At 62.9% G+C, this 19,221-nt stretch overlaps 2 protein-coding genes across 3 annotated transcripts in view; both read right to left on the reverse strand.

The window, feature by feature from the left end:
- The window catches only part of MYOM2 (myomesin 2), a 104,244-nt gene that overhangs the window by 67,339 nt on the left and 17,684 nt on the right, over nucleotides 1-19,221 (reverse strand). The window contains exon 2 of one of the 2 annotated variants that reach the window (XM_080662028.1): nucleotides 18,046-18,404. The gene's annotated coding sequence lies outside the window, so the exon portion shown is untranslated. Of the gene's footprint in view, nucleotides 1-18,045; nucleotides 18,405-19,221 lie in introns of those variants that run through there. The other variant, XM_080662030.1, reaches the window with a different exon arrangement.
- Nucleotides 12,404-18,058, reverse strand: KBTBD11 (kelch repeat and BTB domain containing 11). The gene has a single exon (XM_080662032.1). The coding sequence runs from the start codon at nucleotides 17,679-17,681 to the stop codon at nucleotides 15,711-15,713; it is 1,971 nt and encodes a 656-aa protein (XP_080518158.1). The 5' UTR covers nucleotides 17,682-18,058; the 3' UTR covers nucleotides 12,404-15,710.

The following is a 19,221-nucleotide window of genomic DNA, read 5'->3' on the forward strand; positions in this document are numbered from 1 at the left end:
CGTCCTCCCCGGGTCCCAGCTCCTCGTAAGCACACAGCCTCCCTCCCAGGAGGGACGTCTCCCGCAGGGACCAGGGCCGCCGCGCCTCACCCTCATCTAGACTCGGGGACTGCCTGCCCCTGGGATGTGGGAGGCAGCCCCCGGGGTCCTGGGCGGCTCGGCACGACCTGGGCACTGAGTCAGGACAGAGCTGCCGCTGCTGGAACCTGTAAACCCGCAGGCACTCGGGGCTCAGCACCGCCCAGCCGAGCACGGGGGACTGAAACCGCACCGAGTCACGTCCTGATGGAATCACTAGTCCAACAGCTAGTGATTCGGAGGAAAGAACAGAAGGAAGTCACACTATGCACAAACGACATGGACGTTTTCATCAGAAACGATGCAAACCAGAGAACAGTATCCCCAAACCATCCTATGGCCACAAAGATGCCCTTTCCGAAATGAAGGGGCCGCCCAGCCAGGTGGTGCGCCTGGAGATGCGGGGGAGCCCAGCCCGTGTGCCGGGGCAGTAGGAGCAGGTCATAGCGGGCGGACACGGCCAGCCATGGGGGTCCAGTGCCCACAGGGCCAGGCGGCGGGCCCAGCGCTCCCTCCCGGCCAATGGTTTTTCTGCACATTCACTACCACCCACCCCTTGGCCCATCACCCTGATAGGGAGCACCTGAGTTAATCTGAAAAGTAATATTATTTTAGATCTTAGAGCACATGTACTTATGTGAACAGGGGGTTAAGTTTTTCTTAAGTTTCCTTTGCAAGGCTTGTGGAAAGCGTTTGAGGAGGTGACTCAGCTGTGAATACAGCAAGCAGAACTGATACGCAGGGTCAGACTGACCCACCAGGAGTCAAAACATCATCTCATCCACATCATCTCCTCACCATCATCTCCTCACCATCATCTCATCCACATCATCTCATCATCATCTCATCCACATCATCTCCTCACCATCATCTCATCCACATCATCTCATCCACATCATCTCCTCACCATCATCTCATCCACATCATTTCATCACCATCATCTCATCCACATCATCTCATCCACATCATCTCCTCAACATCATCTCATCCACATCATCTCCTCAACATCATCTCCTCATCATCATCTCCTCACCATCATCTCATCCACATCATCTCCTCACCATCATCTCATCCACATCATCTCCTCACCATCATCTCCTCACCATCATCTCCTCACCATCATCTCATCCACATCATCTCATCACCATCATCTCATCCACATCATCTCATCCACATCATCTCCTCAACATCATCTCATCCACATCATCTCCTCACCATCATCTCCTCACCATCATCTCCTCACCATCATCTCATCCACATCATCTCATCACCATCATCTCATCCACATCATCTCCTCAACATCATCTCATCCATATCATCTCCTCACCATCATCTCATCCACATCATCTCCTCACCATCATCTCATCCACATCATCTCCTCAACATCATCTCCTCATCATCATCTCCTCACCATCATCTCATCCACATCATCTCCTCACCATCATCTCATCCACATCATCTCCTCACCATCATCTCCTCACCATCATCTCCTCACCATCATCTCATCCACATTATCTCATCACCATCATCTCATCCACATCATCTCATCCACATCATCTCCTCAACATCATCTCATCCACATCATCTCCTCACCATCATCTCCTCACCATCATCTCCTCACCATCATCTCCTCACCATCATCTCATCCACATCATCTCATCACCATCATCTCATCCACATCATCTCCTCAACATCATCTCATCCATATCATCTCCTCACCATCATCTCATCCACATCATCTCATCCACATCATCTCCTCATCATCATCTCATCCACATCATCTCCTCACCATCATCTCATCCACATCATCTCCTCACCATCATCTCATCCACATCATCTCCTCACCATCATCTCCTCACCATCATCTCCTCACCATCATCTCATCCACATCATCTCCTCACCATCATCTCATCCACATCATCTCCTCACCATCATCTCATCCACATCATCTCCTCACCATCATCTCCTCACCATCATCTCCTCACCATCATCTCATCCACATCATCTCCTCACCATCATCTCATCCACATCATCTCCTCACCATCATCTCATCCACATCATCTCCTCACCATCATCTCCTCACCATCATCTCCTCACCATCATCTCCTCACCATCATCTCATCCACATCATCTCCTCACCATCATCTCATCCACATCATCTCCTCACCATTATCTCATCCACATCATCTCCTCAACATCATCTCATCCATATCATCTCCTCACCATCATCTCATCCACATCATCTCATCCACATCATCTCCTCACCATCATCTCATCCACATCATCTCCTCAACATCATCTCCTCACCATCATCTCATCCACATCATCTCCTCACCATCATCTCATCCACATCAGCTCCTCACCATCATCTCATCCACATCATCTCCTCACCATCATCTCATCCACATCATCTCCTCACCATCATCTCATCCACATCATCTCCTCACCATCATCTCCTCACCATCATCTCCTCACCATCATCTCATCCACATCATCTCATCACCATCATCTCATCCACATCATCTCATCCACATCATCTCCTCAACATCATCTCATCCACATCATCTCCTCACCATCATCTCATCCACATCATCTCATCCACATCATCTCCTCACCACCATCTCATCCACATCATCTCATCCACATCATCTCAACATCATCTCATCCATATCATCTCCTCACCATCATCTCATCCACATCATCTCATCCACATCATCTCCTCACCATCATCTCATCCACATGATCTCATCCACATCATCTCCTCACCAGCATCACATTGCCTGATGCCTGAGGACAGTAGCTGACATCTGCAAACCCTGGGGCTGCCTCCCCTTCCCCTTTATAGTCCCATCCCCTGCCCCTGCTGGGAGACAGGATCCGAATGCTTGTCAGCGCCCTGCCTTCTTGTTTGGCTCAGTAAACGCCTATATGATTCCATCTTGCCTTCGTTATTGGACGCAGTGACAGGCAGCCTGAGCCCCCCAACCCGAGAACAACACCCCACCTGCCAGGCCCTTCACGTCACCCTCCAAAGCAGCCCAAGGCCCCTGCTTACTGCTGCAGCTCCCGCCAGGCACTCCTCTCCTCTCCACCCTGACTCCGTCCCCCTCTCCCCCCAGTGACATCACACCCTGGGTAGGCCCAGCGCCGGGCAGACTCCCAGCTAAGCCGGGCTTCTGTGTCATGCTGCCTCGCCCGCTCTGCTGACCTTACACTCAGCTGGCTCAGTGGCTGAGCACTGACCTATGAACCAGGTCACAGTTCCATTCCCAGTCAGGGCACATGCCCGGGTTGTGGGCTCAATCCCCAGTGTGGGGCGTGCAGGAGGCAGCCCGTCAATGATTCTCTCTCATCATGGATGTTTCTCTCTCTCTCTCCCCCTCTCCCTCCCTCTCTGAAATCAATACAAACGCAATTTTAAAAAGTACTTTAAACTCAGCTGGTCAGACACAAGTTCAGGCTCTCCCACTGCTCCCCATCTGGTCTCTGCCCAGCGCCCCCCCCTCCCCCCGCCATGAGCGGCACAAGCGAGCTGAATCTTGGGCCCCAGGGACTCTGCCCTTCTTCTTCCCAGACACACCCCCACCTGCTGCCTCCTCTCCGTCCCCACGGCCTGAGCTGGGTGACCTCTGGCCAGGGCTATGCCTCTGTCCCCTGAGCTGCCTGGGACTCTCCAAGTCAGTGTCTCAGAACCCCAGTCTGCTCAGTCACCTCCACCCCTCACAGCTGTCTATGTCTTAAAATAAACACATACCTACTGTGTGCACCTTTACCTCCGCCAGGAACCACCCCTCCAGTGAGCGCTGGGCCCGTCCATCCCACCAGCCAGACCGTGAGCCCTGGTGTCTGCTGGCCAGGAAGTCCCAGGACAACCTGCACGCAAGCCCTGGCAGGTGGCTCAGCTGCTTGGAGCATCGTCCATGCACCAAAAAGGTGGCAGGTTCAATTCCCAATCAGGGCACGTACCTCGGTTGCAGGTTCAGTTCCCGGTGGGGGTGTGTATGGGAGGCAACCAATCGGTGTTTCTCTCTCACATCAATGCTATCCTCGGACGCTGACCGGTCTTCTCAGTGGTTAGAGCATCAGCCCATGGACCGAAGGATTGCGGGTTTGATTCCCAGTCAAGGGCACTGACCTTGGTTGCAAACTCAATCCCTGGCCCCGGCCGGGTCATGTGCGGGAGGCAGCCCGTCGATGTGTGTCTCTCACATCGATGTTTCTCTTTCTCCTCCCACCTCCCTCCCTTCCACTCTCTCTAAATAAATAAAAATAAAAATCACTGGAAAAAATATTAAAACTACCCCAGAGGCTCACACACGCCCCCAGCAGACATCTCTCTGAACGAAGAAAGCAGAATCCTGAGTCACACGCCTCCTTAAACGCCAGCGGGAAGCCGGGTGGTGAGAATACTGTCATCCCCCAAACACCCGGGTAACCAGGTTACCCAGCGTGTCTGGAACGGAGCCCGGAGATTTTCCAGGATCTGTGAATCCAAACACGTCCGGGAGCCTGGCAGGCCCACGTGTGCCTGTGGGCACGGCCTCCGTGGACTCATCAGCGAGGGCGGGCGTTGGGAGCTACGTGCCCGGGGCCACGGGGACGCACAGAGGGGAGAAGTGTCCTCTGGACTCGCAGGCTCATGGGGACCCGTGAGAGGCCAGAGGTTCCTGGCGGAGAGGAAGCCCACAGAGCCGTGTGGGAGGAGGAGGCCTGGCACACGTCCTGCGGAGTCCGAGAGGCCGCGCGATTCCTCCACCTGGGTGACATGGGGTGCAATGTGCCCCCCAGTGCGCATCGTGGGTGTGGAACCTGAGACCTGCCCCCGGGGCCCGACCTGCTCTTCCCACGCCCTGCGGGCGACCGTGATGCGCTCGGCATGACGCTCGGTTCAGCCCGTGCCTTCGCTTGCAGGGGTCCTCAAACGACGGCCCGCGGGTCACGTGCGGCCCGCCGAGGACATGGATCCGGCCCGCCGGGGGCCGCTGCCTGTCCTGCTTAGCAGCCGACGCGTCCCGGGCCCGCAGTGCGCATAGGAATTTGTTCATAGTTGTTTTTTTTAAACTATAGTCCGGCCCTCCAGCGGTCTGAGGGACAGGGAACTGGCCCCCTGTTTAAAAAGTGTGAGGATCCCTGGTGCCTCGCCATCGCCAAGTCCAGCAAAGGCCGTTTGGATCACATGTGCCCGGACGGCTTTGCCCTGGGGCGCTATTTACAGCTCTGTGCTGACAGATTGGGCCCTCAATTAACGGGCAGTTTATCTCCCCCATGTCCTCAGGCACTCGCCAGGCCTGGCTCTCGTCTGTTAATCTGGGGCGGAAGCTGCGTGACCCAGCACCGTCCCTGCCACGGCCCTGGCCCTGGCCCTGGCCTCCCGGGCTGTAAAGTGAGGCTGGATTAGAGGATCCTTGCTTAAGCCCCGCTGCACGGCGATTTCCCTCCCGGGTGGCCGTGCCCAGGGAGGGCCCGACACGGGTCAGGACACAGGCCGCCGTGCCGACAGGACTCCATTACAAAGTGCTTAAGGGCTTAGGATCCCGGAGGAGGCCGTGAGCTGTGCTGACAAGAACAGTTACTGGTGCTCCAGCCCGTTTGGCTCTGTGGGTAGAGCTTCAGCCCTCGGACTGAAAGGGTCACAGGTTCGATTCTGGTCAAGGGCACGTACTCGGTGCCCAGCCCTGGTCGGGGCACATGCAGGAGGCAACCCATCCATGTGCCTCTCCCACATGGGTGTTTCTCTCTGCCTTTCCCTCTCTCTCCCACTTCCCTCCAAACCAATGGGATAATGTTCTCAACAAACCCTCTGACCTGCCCCGCCCCCGGTGGGCCTTCACCCAGGCGGGATCCATCACATCAGGCCCTCCATCTGCAAAGTAACGTCACTGAAGTACACAGACCCCCTCCGTCCCCTCAGATGACAGCGCACCTCGTGGTGTTAGCATGGTCACCGAGGCCGGCACAGGTACAGAGACCAGGTAGACTCCTAGACTCGCTGGGAGACGAGATGGTGGGACCCTGGACCACTCCTAGACCCGCTGGGAGACGAGATGGTGGGACCCTGGACCACTCCTAGACCCGCTGGGAGACGAGATGGTGGGACTCTGGACCACTCCTAGACCCGCTGGGAGACGAGATGGTGGGACCCTGGACCACTCCTAGACCCGCTGGGAGACGAGATGGTGGGACCCTGGACCACTCCTAGACCCGCTGGGAGACAGATGGTGGGACCCTGGACCACTCATAGACTCGCTGGGAGACGAGATGGTGGGACTCTGGACCACACGCTTCAGAAAGCCGGTCCCCAAAGCGAGCATCCCGCTTATGCCCACTAGATGGCGCCCTGGCCCGCCCACCCATCTTCCTCCCCGCAGGGGGAAATCTGTGGGTTGCAGCGAGAAAGGCGAAAGCACCTTACGGGAGAGGGCAAACATTTAATGATCGTGCTGCCGATAATCGTTTCCATTTGGGGGGAAAAATTATATGAATCCGAACTTGGCTCTAGCTCATCATAGTAACAGTAATTTTATCTTCCCACAAACATCGTCTGAAAAACTCCAAGCTGAGTGATGGCCGTTTAGTTATTTGTAACAACTCTGACATCAAAAATAGATCCGGCGACAAAGCGGCATCCAACAGACCGTCAAACCTCAGAGGGAAGGCAGGGGAGGATGGGTGAGGGGGTAAGAGATCAACCGAAGAACTCGTAGGCATGTAAGCATACCCAAAGGACACAGACCATAGGGGGGTGGGGCCTGGGCTGGGGCAGGGGCGGGGCCTGGGCTGGGAGAGGTCAATGAGGGGAAAGGGGGGCATAGGTAACACTTCCAATAATAAGAATTTTTTTAAGTACAAATTAGCAGGCACAGAATAGTCCTGGGGGTGCCAAGTACAGCATAGGGAACAGTCCATGATATTATGCTAACGAGGCCTGGGGTTAGATGGCACGAGACTTATTGGGTGATCCCTTTGTGAGTTACCTAAATGTCCAGTCACTGGGTTGTGCACCTGAAATTATACTGTACCTCAATTCTAATGGGAAAAAAATTTAATATTATTTTTAAATGTTCAAAATATTTTTAATATTATTTTTAAATGTGTGTATGTGTGTGTGTGTGTGTGCACGCACATGCACGTGTGTGGTTAATTGCATGTGTCCCCGGCTGGGAGTGATACCCAGGAGTCTGGTCAAACAGCAGCGAGGCCGGTGTGCAGCTGGGGAGGGCCTGCACCCACTCTTCAGGCCCAGCGTCTGCACTTAGAAGTCACCGGGCCCTTAGACCTTCTGTTGAGAACACAGTGAGCCCAGAGGGGACCTTTAGCTGCTCCCCGACACGGTGAGGAGGGGGCACCGCCTCTGTCCGCTGCAGTGCCCGCGCTCGGCAGCAGAGAGCGCCTGGGGCTTCCCGCTCCCTCCTGGCCCCCCGCCAGCGGTGCCGGGAACCGCAGGGAACTGACCGCGGCCAGCGGGAGGCCAGTGGGAGGCCAGCGGGGGGCCAGCAGGGGGCCAGCGGGAGAAAGGGCCTTTGTCCGCCCGGCGCTCTCACGGCCCCGCCGCGCAGGCAGGGAGACAGCAGGCACTGTCCCTCTGGCCCCGTGTGACCGGCAGGATGGGACATCTGTGCACAGAAGGCTCCGGGGAGGCGGGGGCACCGCTCGGCGTCCTTCCCGGGACAGGAAGCAGGAACCGGGAACAAACAGCCGGAGGAAGCACAGGCCACCCCCCGCCGGGCGCGCCGCCAGCCGGCCAGTGCCCAGCCTCGGCCTCCGCCTCCGGGTGCTCACCGTGTCCGGGGTCCTAGTGGGAGCCGCTTCCCTGCCCGGCTGCCCTCAGGACCAGGAGGCACTGGCCCCTGAGCCCGCCCGCTGCTCCCCGTGCCTGCAGGCCCCCTCCCCTCCCCTCACCACCCACCCCTCCCCCTGAGCCCGCCCACTGCTCCCCGTGCCTGCAGGCCCCCTCCCCTCCCCTCACCACCCACCCCTCCCCCTGAGCCCGCCCGCTGCTCCCCGTCCCTGCAGGCCCCCTCCCCTCCCCCCACCACCACCCCGAGCCCGCCCGCTGCTCCCCGTCCCTGCAGACCCCCTCCCCTCCCCTCACCACCCCCCCCCCGCCCCGTGAGCCCGCCCACTGCTCCCCGTCCCTGCAGACCCCCTCCCCTCCCCTCCCCTCCCCACCCCCCCCCCCGTGAGCCCGCCCACTGCTCCCCGTCCCCGCAGGCCCCCTCCCCTCCCCCCACCACCACCCTCCTGTGAGCCCACCCACTGCTCCCCGTCCCCCGCAGGCCCCCTCCCCTCCCCTCACCCCAACCCCCGTGAGCCCACCCACTGCTCCCGTGACCTGCAGGCCCTCCCTGTGCAGGCGGGGACCCTGCACACAGGACTCACTGCTCCCATGTCCTGCAGGCCCCCTCCCCTCCCCCACCCACCCCCACTCCCCCCCCCCCCCGTGAGCCCACCCACTGCTCCCCCCGCCCCCGTGAGCCGGCCCACTGCTCCCCGTCCCGGGTGAGGGGAACCCCGGGACCACATCGACACAGGCCCCGTGTTCAGAGCAAACACTTGTAAATGCAGCCGCCGCTAGAGGAGGAACCTGACCCCTGACCTCACTGTGCCCGGAAACCCGTGTCCAGCTCATCAGACGGGGTGTCAGGCGCTGTCTCACCCCGGGGTGGGGGTCGGCTGTCTCACCCACAGGGAGCGGGGCCATGCACGGCTCACCCTGCGCTGAGGGGGTGGGGGTGGAGAAACTGCTTCCTAGGTTGTACTGAGCCCCAGGATGCCAGCCCTGCTCAGGTTGGGGGGCGTCCCGCTGTGTCCCTGCTCAGGTTTGGGGGTGTCCCGCTGTGTCCCTGCTCGGGTTTGGGGGCGTCCCGCTGTGTCCCTGCTCAGGTTTGGGGCGTCCCGCTGTGTCCCTGCTCAGGTTTGGGGCGTCCCGCTGTGTCCCTGCTCGGGTTTGGGGGCGTCCCGCTGTGTCCCTGCTCAGGTTGGGGGCGTCCCGCTGTGTCCCTGCTCAGGTTTGGGGGTGTCCCGCTGTGTCCCTGCTCAGGTTTGGGGCATCCCGCTGTGTCCCTGCTCAGGTTTGGGGCGTCCCGCTGTGTCCCTGCTCAGGTTGGGGGCGTCCCGCTGTGTCCCTGCTCAGGTTTGGGGGTGTCCCGCTGTGTCCCTGCTCAGGTTGGGGGCGTCCCGCTGTGTCCCTGCTCAGGTTTGGGGCGTCCCGCTGTGTCCCTGCTCAGGTTTGGGGCGTCCCGCTGTGTCCCTGCTCAGGTTTGGGGCGTCCCGCTGTGTCCCTGCTCAGGTTTGGGGCGTCCCGCTGGGCCGGGCAGCGTTTTCCAGGTGCACAGGAGTGGCGCCCCGTGTGCCCAGAGAAGCAGGCCCAGCGCAGCTCCAGAAGGCCTTCGTGGGCGGGGAGATGCCTCGGTGTCCAGCCGAGGGGTGGGAGGTGCCGGGGGCACAGCTGGCCCTGGGAGGGGGGGTGCGGGCGGGCGAGGGAAGGGCCTCCGACGCCGAGAGCAGGGAGCGGGATGGAGTCGTCATGGGGGAGGACGGGCCGCCCGGCTCGGAGGAAGGAGGACGGCCCTGCCCGGCGTCCTGCCCACGGGCACCCGGTGGCGGCACCAGCCTCCGTGCGAACAGAGGGCCTGGCGCTGGGAAGAGGCCGGTGGTTGTTGAGTGACCGAGTGACACAGCAGCCAGACCCCAGCCCCGGCCGCACAGGCAGGGACGGACGGGCACACTCCCCGGCCTCCGGTCCCCCCGACAGCGGAGGACCCCTCGTGAACTGCTTTTCGAGGGTCACCCCTTCAGGCTCGCAGCCTGTGAGTCAGGGGGAGACCCAGAGATTTCGCGAGGAGGGTCTTCGTTTACGCCAGCGAGCGGCCCTGCCCGTGACAGCCCGAGTCACAGCGGGGCCCCCACCGTCTGCAGGTGGGGAAACCGAGGCACGGCTGCCTGGTCCTGCGGGCCTGGGCTCACCTGACCCCACGGGGAACCCACCTTCTGACTCTGGCTGACGCGGGGCATCGCCTCGTGCGCATCTGCATGGGAAGATCTCCTGGCACGAGTGGACGGGGACCCCAACCTCAGGGGGGGATGGGGGACCCTGACCTCAGGGGGGATGGGGGGCCCCCTCAGGGGGGACGGGGGACCCCAACCTCAGGGATCGACAGGGGGCCCCAACCTCAGGGGGGGACAGTGAGCCCCGACCTCAGGGGGGAATGGGGGGCCCCCTCAGGGGGGACGGGGGACCCCAACCTCAGGGGTGGACGGGGGACCCCAACCTCAGGGATCGACAGGGGGCCCCAACCTCAGGGGTGGACGGGGGACCCCAACCTCAGAGGGGATGGTGAGCCCCGACCTCAGGGGTGGACAGTGAGCCCCGACCTCAGGGGAAGTGGGGGGCCCCCTCAGGGGGGACGGGAGACCCCGACCTCAGGGGGGGATGGGGAGCCCCCTCAGGGGTGACGGGGGACCCCGACCTCAGGGGGGGATGGGGAGCCCCGACCTCAGGGGTGCACAGTGAGCCCCAACCTCAGGGGGGACGGTGAGCCCCGACCTCAGGGGAAGTGAGGGGCCCCCTCAGGGGGGACAGGGGACCCCGACCTCGGGGGGGGACGGTGAGCCCTGACCTCAGGGGGAGATGGGGGGCCCCCGACCTCAGGGGGGACGGGGCCCTGGGCCACATCGGGAAGGAGAGCAGTCACCGTTGGTGGTGACGGTGGGGTTTCCTCTCCATCTGGCAGGAGCTGCCCGAGGAGGACGGGGGTCAGCGCCGCCCCGCCCCCAGCCCCTAGGAGAGAGCCTGGCACCCAGCAGGCACCGGGGCTCTGTGGAGTGGGTGCACCAGGGTCACCACGGAGAGGGTTTGGGGTCCTGGGGTGGGGGGAGTCTCGCCCCCTCCCGGGTCCCGATGGAACAAGGTCCCCATGTGGGGACGCACAGGACCTGGGGCCACTCACACCTGGAGGGACTCAGGGAGCCGCCAGGCGCGGGGCAGGCTGTGCTGGGCAGGGGCACCTGTGGGGCCTGTGGAGAGAGCTCGCTCCCCCTGAGCCCCCCAGCAGCCCCTCCCCCACCCCACCTCAGCGCCCCAGGGGCACACGGGGCTCAAAGGGCAGTCCCCAACCTGCCTGCCTGTGGGCTCTGAGGACCCGCACACAGTGAGCTCTTCGTTATAAAAATAAATTGTCCTCCCAGCCAGCCTGGGAGCCAGCAGGTCAGGGTGCGATTCCCAGTCAGGGCACAGGCCCCCGTGTGGGGCGTGCAGGAGGCAGCCGATCAAGGTTTCTCTCACCACTGATGTTTCTCTCTCTCCCTCTTTCTCTAAAAATCAATTCAAACCTGCCCTAACCGGTTTGGCTCAGTGGATAGAGCGTTGGCCTGTGGACTGAAGGGTCCCGGGTTCGATTCCCGTCAAGGGCATATACCTTGGTTGCGGGCACATCCCCAGTAGGAGGTGTGCAGGAGGCAGCTGATCGATGTTTCTCTCTCATCCATGTTTCTAACTCTCTATCCCTCTCCCTTCCTCTCTGTAAAAAATCAATAATAAAAATATATTAAATAAATAAATATATAAAAATCAATTCACACCCGTATTTAAAAAAGAATATTCTCTTAGCAACATCGCCCCAGGAATAAAGATTTCCAGAGGAAAAAGATAAAGAACCCTCACAACAGGACAGGAGCACTGGGATCCCTGCTCATGTCCCGTGCCAACTGTGAAGGAATGTCTGGGTCTCAGATGGCGACTCACACCTTTCCCTGGTAGGAGGCTGCGTGGGGGCACGCGCGTGTGCTGGGTAGCGGCTAGAATGGGCACCACCCACAGACCACGGGGACGGGGCAGAAGGGAGCGGGCAGGAGCAGGAGGGAGCGGGCAGGGGCAGGAGGGAGCGGCCGGGGGCAGGAGGGAGCGGCCGGGGGCAGGAGGGAGAGGCCAGGGCAGGAGGGAGAGGCCAGGGCAGGAGGGAGAGGCCAGGGGCAGGAGGGAGAGGCCAGGGGCAGGAGGGAGCGGCCAGGGGCAGGAGGGAGCGGGCAGGGGCAGGAGGGAGCGGCCAGGGGCAGGAGGGAGCGGCCAGGGGCAGGAGGGAGCGGCCAGGGGCAGGAGGGAGCGGGCAGGGGCAGGAGGGAGCGGCCAGGGGCCTGGCTCACACCTCTTCGGCAGAGGCCCCTGACTTAGCAGGTGTCGCTGGAAGGACCCTCAGGGGTCAGCAAAGTCCTCCCTCGCCCACCAGGCTCCAGCCCCTGCAGGCGGGCTGCCCAGGTGCCACGCCCACAGGAGACACCTCGCCCAGGCCTGCGCCACCCGCACAGACCTCAGGAGCCCTGGCATTTCCCAACCATTTATTTCATCTCGCAGAAACGGACACACAGGTGTCACAGCGCGGGCCCGGGTGGAAGGACGAAGCGATGGTGAATACACCCGCTGCAGGCACAGCGTCAGCCGCCCGACGGCGCCCTGACAGTGGGCTCGTCCACTGAGCGGCGACACTGCAGGCCGCGGGGAGCCTGGACCGCGTGGGAGACTTCAGCCCACGTGCGCGCACGGAGCCTTCCGTGTCCGGTCCCCTCACAGCGAGTCCCGAAGCCCGTGGGAGGCGCCGGGGGCCAGCTGGGCGCTGGGGCTGGCGCGGCCCTGGTTGGGTGGGGAGAGGACGCGGCCACCCCCACCAGGGCAGATGCAGCCGTGCACATGCACTCCCTCGGCTCTCACCGGCTCCTCTGAAGAACAGCAACGCGGAGGGAGGGCGGGGAGAAGAACAACATCTGCTTTTTAACCCCAAATGAAGCATTCTGTAAGCTAGGAAGGGTCTGAAACAGGACAGAACGCGAAGTGACACTTCCGTTTACCACTCAGGGGTTACCACCGGTCAGGTCCCGAAACCCACCCTGCCAGGCGGAAGCCACAGGAGCTCCCCCAACGCCTCTCCCAGGTCAGTGACCAGGGCCAGCAGGTTAGCCCGCGGCCCCCGGCTTTCCCGAGCAACAGCGGGGTGAACAGAAACGGAGCAGACGGTTCCCGCGTCTGCAGCAAAGCGAGTGCAGGTAATACAAGTTTTCACTCAGCCGCCAAGGGTTTCCACAGCGTCCACTCTCCTAACGGGCAAGAAGCGCGAGTGAAGACGCCAAGTTCCAAGCCCAGGGCTGGGGCCGGCCCAAGTCCAGGGGCAAAAACAGAAAGAAAACGAAGACGCTTCCGGCCGGTCCCTTGGGTCCCACGTGAACCTTGGCTGACAACACAAAGTCACTGCTTGTCCACACGCGGAACCATCACGCCCCGGTCCCCAGTCGCCCCGGCAGGACGGGGGAGCGCGGTGTCATGAACGCATTAGCCTCGTTGGACGACTGATCCAGGATGGGAAATCGTTTTACACCAACTGCTGTTCGAAGGAGGGTTGGGTCTGGGCCAAGAACATTACATTGCACGGGACACGTCCTTCCTGGACCATCAGTGCTCCGTGCCCAGCACCTGCCCCCCCGCCCCCGCCTTGTCCCCCCGCCCCCCAGCATCTCCAATCAACACGCCAGGTCGTCGCTTTCCCGTCTCATTGGCGCAAACCTGCGGCTTCACCCCCGGAACTGCCCCCAAAGCAAAATAAACTGGTCCCCGTGGCCTGCAGCGGTAAACTTCCTAGGAAAGACCTCCCAAGGAGTGTCACAGGGGTAGCCGTGTGGGCTCGCTGTTCAGGAATGCAAACATCAGCCTGGTCCCCGTCCTAGAAAGACGCTCGCACCGTCATCAGATTCCAGAGATGGGCGCTGCCCGAGGAAAGGGGGTATGGAAACGAACACGATGTGTGTCCTCCCGCTGGGAGCTCCGCCGTGGGGTTCCCGTCGCCGTGACGAAGGCCAGCGCAGCCAGGCCACACGCCGCCTGTGTCCCTCCTTCCTAAGATGAGGAACCGACTCGCCAGCATCGCCACCTCAGGTCTGACCGAATTGTCAACCGCTCCCTCCCTCTGGCACAAGCTTTGGATTCGATCAAGCGGATCACGTCCAAACATGTTAACGGATAACTCTCGTAACCACAGACCTTACCAAGCCCAGCCCTTCCCACAGTCCGCCACGTGACTCCCTCCACGGGGTGAACAGGTAAGTAATGCTGAGCGGGGCATGCGGTCATCGGAGCAAGGATTTCATCCTCCAACTGCAACCGACAGGGAGCGCTGTCTGTCCGCCTCGGAGACGTCAGGCGTTGAGTGACCAGGGAGGGAGAGCCCACCGGCTTCCAGTCCCCGTGTTCTGCGAAGCAGTGAGTGTCGCGCGCACCATTAGGAAACGTGGGCGTCCACCTGCAGGCCTGCCGTGCACATGCGTGTGATGGCCCCTCGTGTCCACAGGCTGGTTGTCAACTCTGCCACGTGTTCTGAGGATGACGTTTCTAAACATCCACCCCCTCCCCAGGATCACATCATCCGCACCCAGCATCCCCGCCGGGTCCCCAGGGGCCGCGTGCTCGGCCTCAGCACGGTCAGCAGCCGTGCATTTCAGCTTCCTTGGGGGGAACAATTCTTCCTTTGAGTCCATCACAAAACACAGACGTGGTGCCGAAACCGGTGTGGCTCAGTGGATAGAGCGTCGGCCTGCGGACTGAAGGGTCCCGGGTTCGATTCCGGTCAAGGGCATGTACCTTGGTTGCGGGCACATCCCCAGTGGGAGGTGTGCAGGAGGCAGCTGATCGATGTTTCTCTCTCATCGATGTTTCTAGCTCTCTATCCCTCTCCCTTCCTCTCTGTAAAATATCAATAAAATATATTAAAAAAAAAAACACAGACGTGGCCCAGGGGTTGAGCGTCCACCTATGAACCAGAAGGGCAGAGTTCGATTCCCCAGGTCAGGGCACAGGCCTGGATTGTGGGCTCAATCCCCAGTGATGGGGGGGGGGGGGCGTGCAGGAGGCAGCCCATCAATGATTCTCTCTCATCACTGATGCTTCTATCTCGCTCTCCCTCTCCCTTCCTCTGAAATCTATAAAAAATATTTGAGAGAGAGAGAGAGAGCTCACAGCCCTCACCAAAGGCTCTTGCCGTAGGGGGCACCCACCAAAATTCGAGCAGTGGTGGCGGGAACCTCTCTGACTTAGTGGGTGAGAAAGGGCTTAGCAGCTGCCACCTTAACCCTCCAGCCCAAACAGGTGTGGCTCCTCTGCGGCTGCGTGGACAGAGTTCACCTGGGCCTACCTGACCTTTCAACTCCCGGCACGCTGCTCACCAGTAAGGCAAGGTGCCCGTGGGACCCCAGTCTGCGTCCTGTACACCCAGGACCTCCCGGGTGCCCTGTAGGTGCCGGCTGGCCCGCCCTGAGGCATCCCCTTTTGATCACCCCCCTCCCCAAGCTGTCTCTCTGGGAGGTTACCTGTCTGAGCACACGCACAGCCTACACCTGATGCCAAGGGCAGAGCTAAGCAAAGCGAAGGGAAAGGCGATGCGCAACGGGGAGGCGGGCCGTAGAGCAGCAGCGCAGAGTCCTGGAGGCCGAGCTGCCAGCTCGCACCTCCAAAGCCTTAAATGACCCGGTGGCAGCGCCCTACCCGCGACTCTCCCCCTCCTCCACTCCTGACGGGAACCTGGGCCCAGGAGGCCTTCCCTGCCCAGGGCTGTCCAGGGGGTGAGGGAGGGGACGCCCAGGGGACCCGGCCCATCCTACGCAGCGCCCTCCTCGCCTCTGTCCAGCTTCTCTGGCAGGTTGAGCACGAAGGGAAAGAGCGCGCCCCGCACGTCCAGGGGCCCGCTCAGCGCCTCGGCCTCCACGCTGTCCTCCGCGCCCACGTCCCCGCCGGGCTCGCCGTCCCGCGGGGGCACGAAGCGCCAGGTGCCCGCGCGGCTCACGCAGTAGATGCTGCCGCCCAGCGCCGCGCAGCGGAAGGGCTGCTGGCCCCACCCCGACGGCGCGCCAGGGAGCCGCAGGTGCGCGGCGCGGCAGCTCCACCGCTTGGCCAGGCAGTGGTAGCGCAGCACGCGCACCCCGCCGGCCTGCGGCTGCCCCGCCGCCTGCGCCTCCCCGCGGGCCCCGCGCAGGTCGAAGCGGTAGATGCAGCCGCCCAGCGCGACCATGTCGGCCGAGCGCTCGCGGCCGCTGCTGCCCGGGCACTCCTGCCACTCGTCGCGCCGCGGGTCGTACTTGAGCAGGCGGTAGAAGAGCGAGCCCCCGGACACGTAGATCTCGCCGTTGCAGATGGCGGCCTCGTGCGCCACGGCGAAGGCGCCGCGGGGCAGAGGGGCCACGGCGGCCCAGCGGTCGGCGCGCGGGTCGTAGCGCTCCACGCTCAGCAGGCACTCGCCGCCCACGGCGTACAGGTGGCCGTCCAGGGCCAGCAGCTGCAGCTGCGAGCGCGCCTGGCGCAGCGGCCGCACGGCGCTCCAGCGGTCGGTGGCCGGGTTGTAGCAGAAGACCTGGTCCGAGGGCCGCGCGCGGCCGTCGGGGCCCGCGGGCGCCACGCCACCGGCCACGAAGAGGTAGTTGTAGAGCACGCACAGGCCGCAGCCCCGCGCCGGCGCGCCCTCGGGCAGCCGCGTCAGCTCCCGCCACTCGCGGGCCACCTCGTGCCAGCAGTAGACGGCGGCGTCCCCGCGGCCCTCCGCGTCCCCCGACGGGCTCTGCGGCCGGCTGCCCGCGCGCTCCCCGGCCGGCCCCAGCGCGGCGGCCAGCAGGCGGGCCCGGCCGGCGCCCAGGCGGCGGCGCAGCAGCAGGTCTCGCTCGGCGCCCGACAGGCGCCCGAACACGGCGGGCTCGCGCAGCACCTCCAGGTAGTGGTCGCTCATGAAGCGGTAGGCGGCGTCGCGCAGCTCCGTCAGCCGCTGCCGCTTGGCCGCGCTCAGCACCTCCAGGCAGTTGGCGAGGCTCAGCTGCGGCGCCACGGCCTCGGTGGCGCGCTGCGCGGCGCAGGGCAGCTGCAGGCGGCGCGCGCCCGCCACCACCTCCGCCACGTTGTCGGGCCGCACGCCCGCCATGCGCCCGCTGTACGCGTAGGCCAGCAGCAGCCGCAGCGCCGCCCAGCCCACGCCGGTCACCCGCAGCACGTCGCGGGACGCGCGCGCGCGGAAGTAGTCGCTGCGCGCCGCCAGCACCGCCTTGTGCGCCCGCAGCCGGCGACCAGACACCTCGATGACCAGGTCCGGCTCCCCGTGCGCGGGCCCGACGCCGGGGGGCAGAGGCGCGGGGTCCCCGGCCTCCTCTGGGGATGCGGGCTCCTCCGGGGACGCGGCCTCCTCCAGGGACGAGGGCTCTTCCTGGGACGAGGGCTCCTCCGGCGACGCTGCGCTGCAGACGTCCCACTGCCTCTCCACCACCCGCCGGCCGCTGCGGCACGGGGGCGGGGAGGCCGCTGCGCCCTTGGCGGCGGAAGCGCGGGACTGCAGTGGGGACTCGTCCCCGGAGCTGAAGCACAGGGAGGCGCCCAGGCTGCAGGGTGACTGCGCCGGGGACGGGGACGCGGCACCCTCCCCCCAGGCCGCGTCCGGCGACTGCAGGCTGCCCTCTCCCGGAGCCTCGGGCGCGCTGCCGCCTCCCCCTGTCTGGCCGCGCGCTCCCTGCGCCACGGTGCCCCTGGGATCCGGCCCTTGGCCCGGGTCATCCCCAGGGTAGAGGACACAGGGGGCCACCGGGTTCTCCATGGCAGCGCCCCTCCACTCAGGAGCCCACCATGACCTTGGGCGGCTCAAGGTCCAGGGTTCCCCTGGGGCTTCCGGCCTCGGTGGGCTCTCCGGGCGCGCGCTCAGGTTTCACTCCCGCTCCCACACTCTGGTTGTTGCTCCTGGGCGGTTCCCCTCGCCCCCTCCCCACCCGCCTCTCCTTCAAAGAGGGCGTGTCAGCCCCAGGGCACCCGCTAAGGTGACCCTCGGCGAGCCCTGTGCGGAGGTCTCTGCGGCTCAGCCCCAGGCCGGGTGGTGAGCCTGTTAGTGCCCAGGACAGTCCTGGCGGGCCTGCGCCTCTGGGGCCCCCTCTGCAGACCCGGGCTGTCAGGTGCACGTGACTAACCCGGGCGGGCCCCCTCCTCCTGTGTCCAGCGTCACTGCTTTACACTCCATCACCTCGCGCCCCGAAAACCCCGGGGGGCTGAGACGGGGTGTCCACTCAGAACTCGGCCTTTAACTCCGTCTTTTGTAAACAGGCCCCCGGGAGCTTCCTTTCTGGGGCTGCCATTTGTCATTGGGGGTCACGAAACATCAGCTCCCCTTGTGTCCCGGCGTCAGCAGCTCTGGTGTCCTTCCCTCACTGGCCAGGTGCGCGCTGGGAGAACAGAGTCAGCTGCAGCTCACTCATCAGCCGGCCTGGTGTGCGCTTCCTCTGGGGGCGGCGGCGGTTCCCTCTGACCCCACGGCATCCTGGTCCGGCTCCTGTGGGGGAGAGGAAGTGTGAGCCTGCGCATCTGGGGTGTTTGTGTCAGTGGGGTCGCCACACTTCCCGCATCACAGCTCAGGTCATAGCTGTCCATACTGGGGGGAGGGACCCTGACTTCTTCCTGCCGGACAGTGCTGACCGCGCACAGAGTTACAGGGGTTTAAACAATGCCCTCGCCCACCCCCTTCCCCCCCCCCACCATGTGGGGGCCTGTGAAGGGGAACTGGGTGCAGGAAATGGGCTCATGGCAGCACGTGGGGGACAAAGCGCTGAGCTGTCCCGTCCCTTCCGTTCACCTGATGGTGGGCTCCAGGGGAAGTGCGCACCTGGGGAAGCTCGGCTGACCCTCCTCAGTTCTCCTTTTTTGATCCTCCTCACCTGAGGCTATTTTCCCGTTGATTTTTGGAGAAAAGTGGGGGACAGAGGGGAAGACAGAAACATCGACGGGTTGCCTCCTGCATGCGCCCCAACCAGGTCCTGGGCGGGGGAGGAGCCTGCAACCCAGGTATGTGCCCTTGATCAGAATGGAACCCAGGACACTTCTGAGTGTGTGTAGGGGGAGTAGGGGGGGGGCTCTAACCACTGACCAACACTGGCCAGGGCACCTTATTCCATTCGTTACGGGTGGCACTTCCTGCGTCTCTCTCCCCCAGGCCCTTAGCTCCCACGCAGCCCCAGCAGATGGGGCGCAGGGCGGGGTACCTCCCTGCAGAGCGGGACCTCCCTGCAGGGCCTCAGCCCCTCCGAGCCTGTTGCATGGCCCCCTCTTGGAACTGTGTGTCTGGGAACCTCAGGGAAGCTTCTCTCCCCAAA

This window comes from Plecotus auritus (assembly GCF_963455305.1).
Source record: "Plecotus auritus genome assembly, chromosome: 3".
In the NCBI taxonomy this organism is placed as follows: Eukaryota; Metazoa; Chordata; class Mammalia; order Chiroptera; family Vespertilionidae; genus Plecotus; species Plecotus auritus.

Bases quoted from the DNA above. Each gene is read 5' to 3' on its own strand.
- KBTBD11 (XM_080662032.1), bottom strand. From the start codon at position 17,681: ATGGAGAACCCGGTGGCCCCCTGTGTCCTCTACCCTGGGGATGACCCG.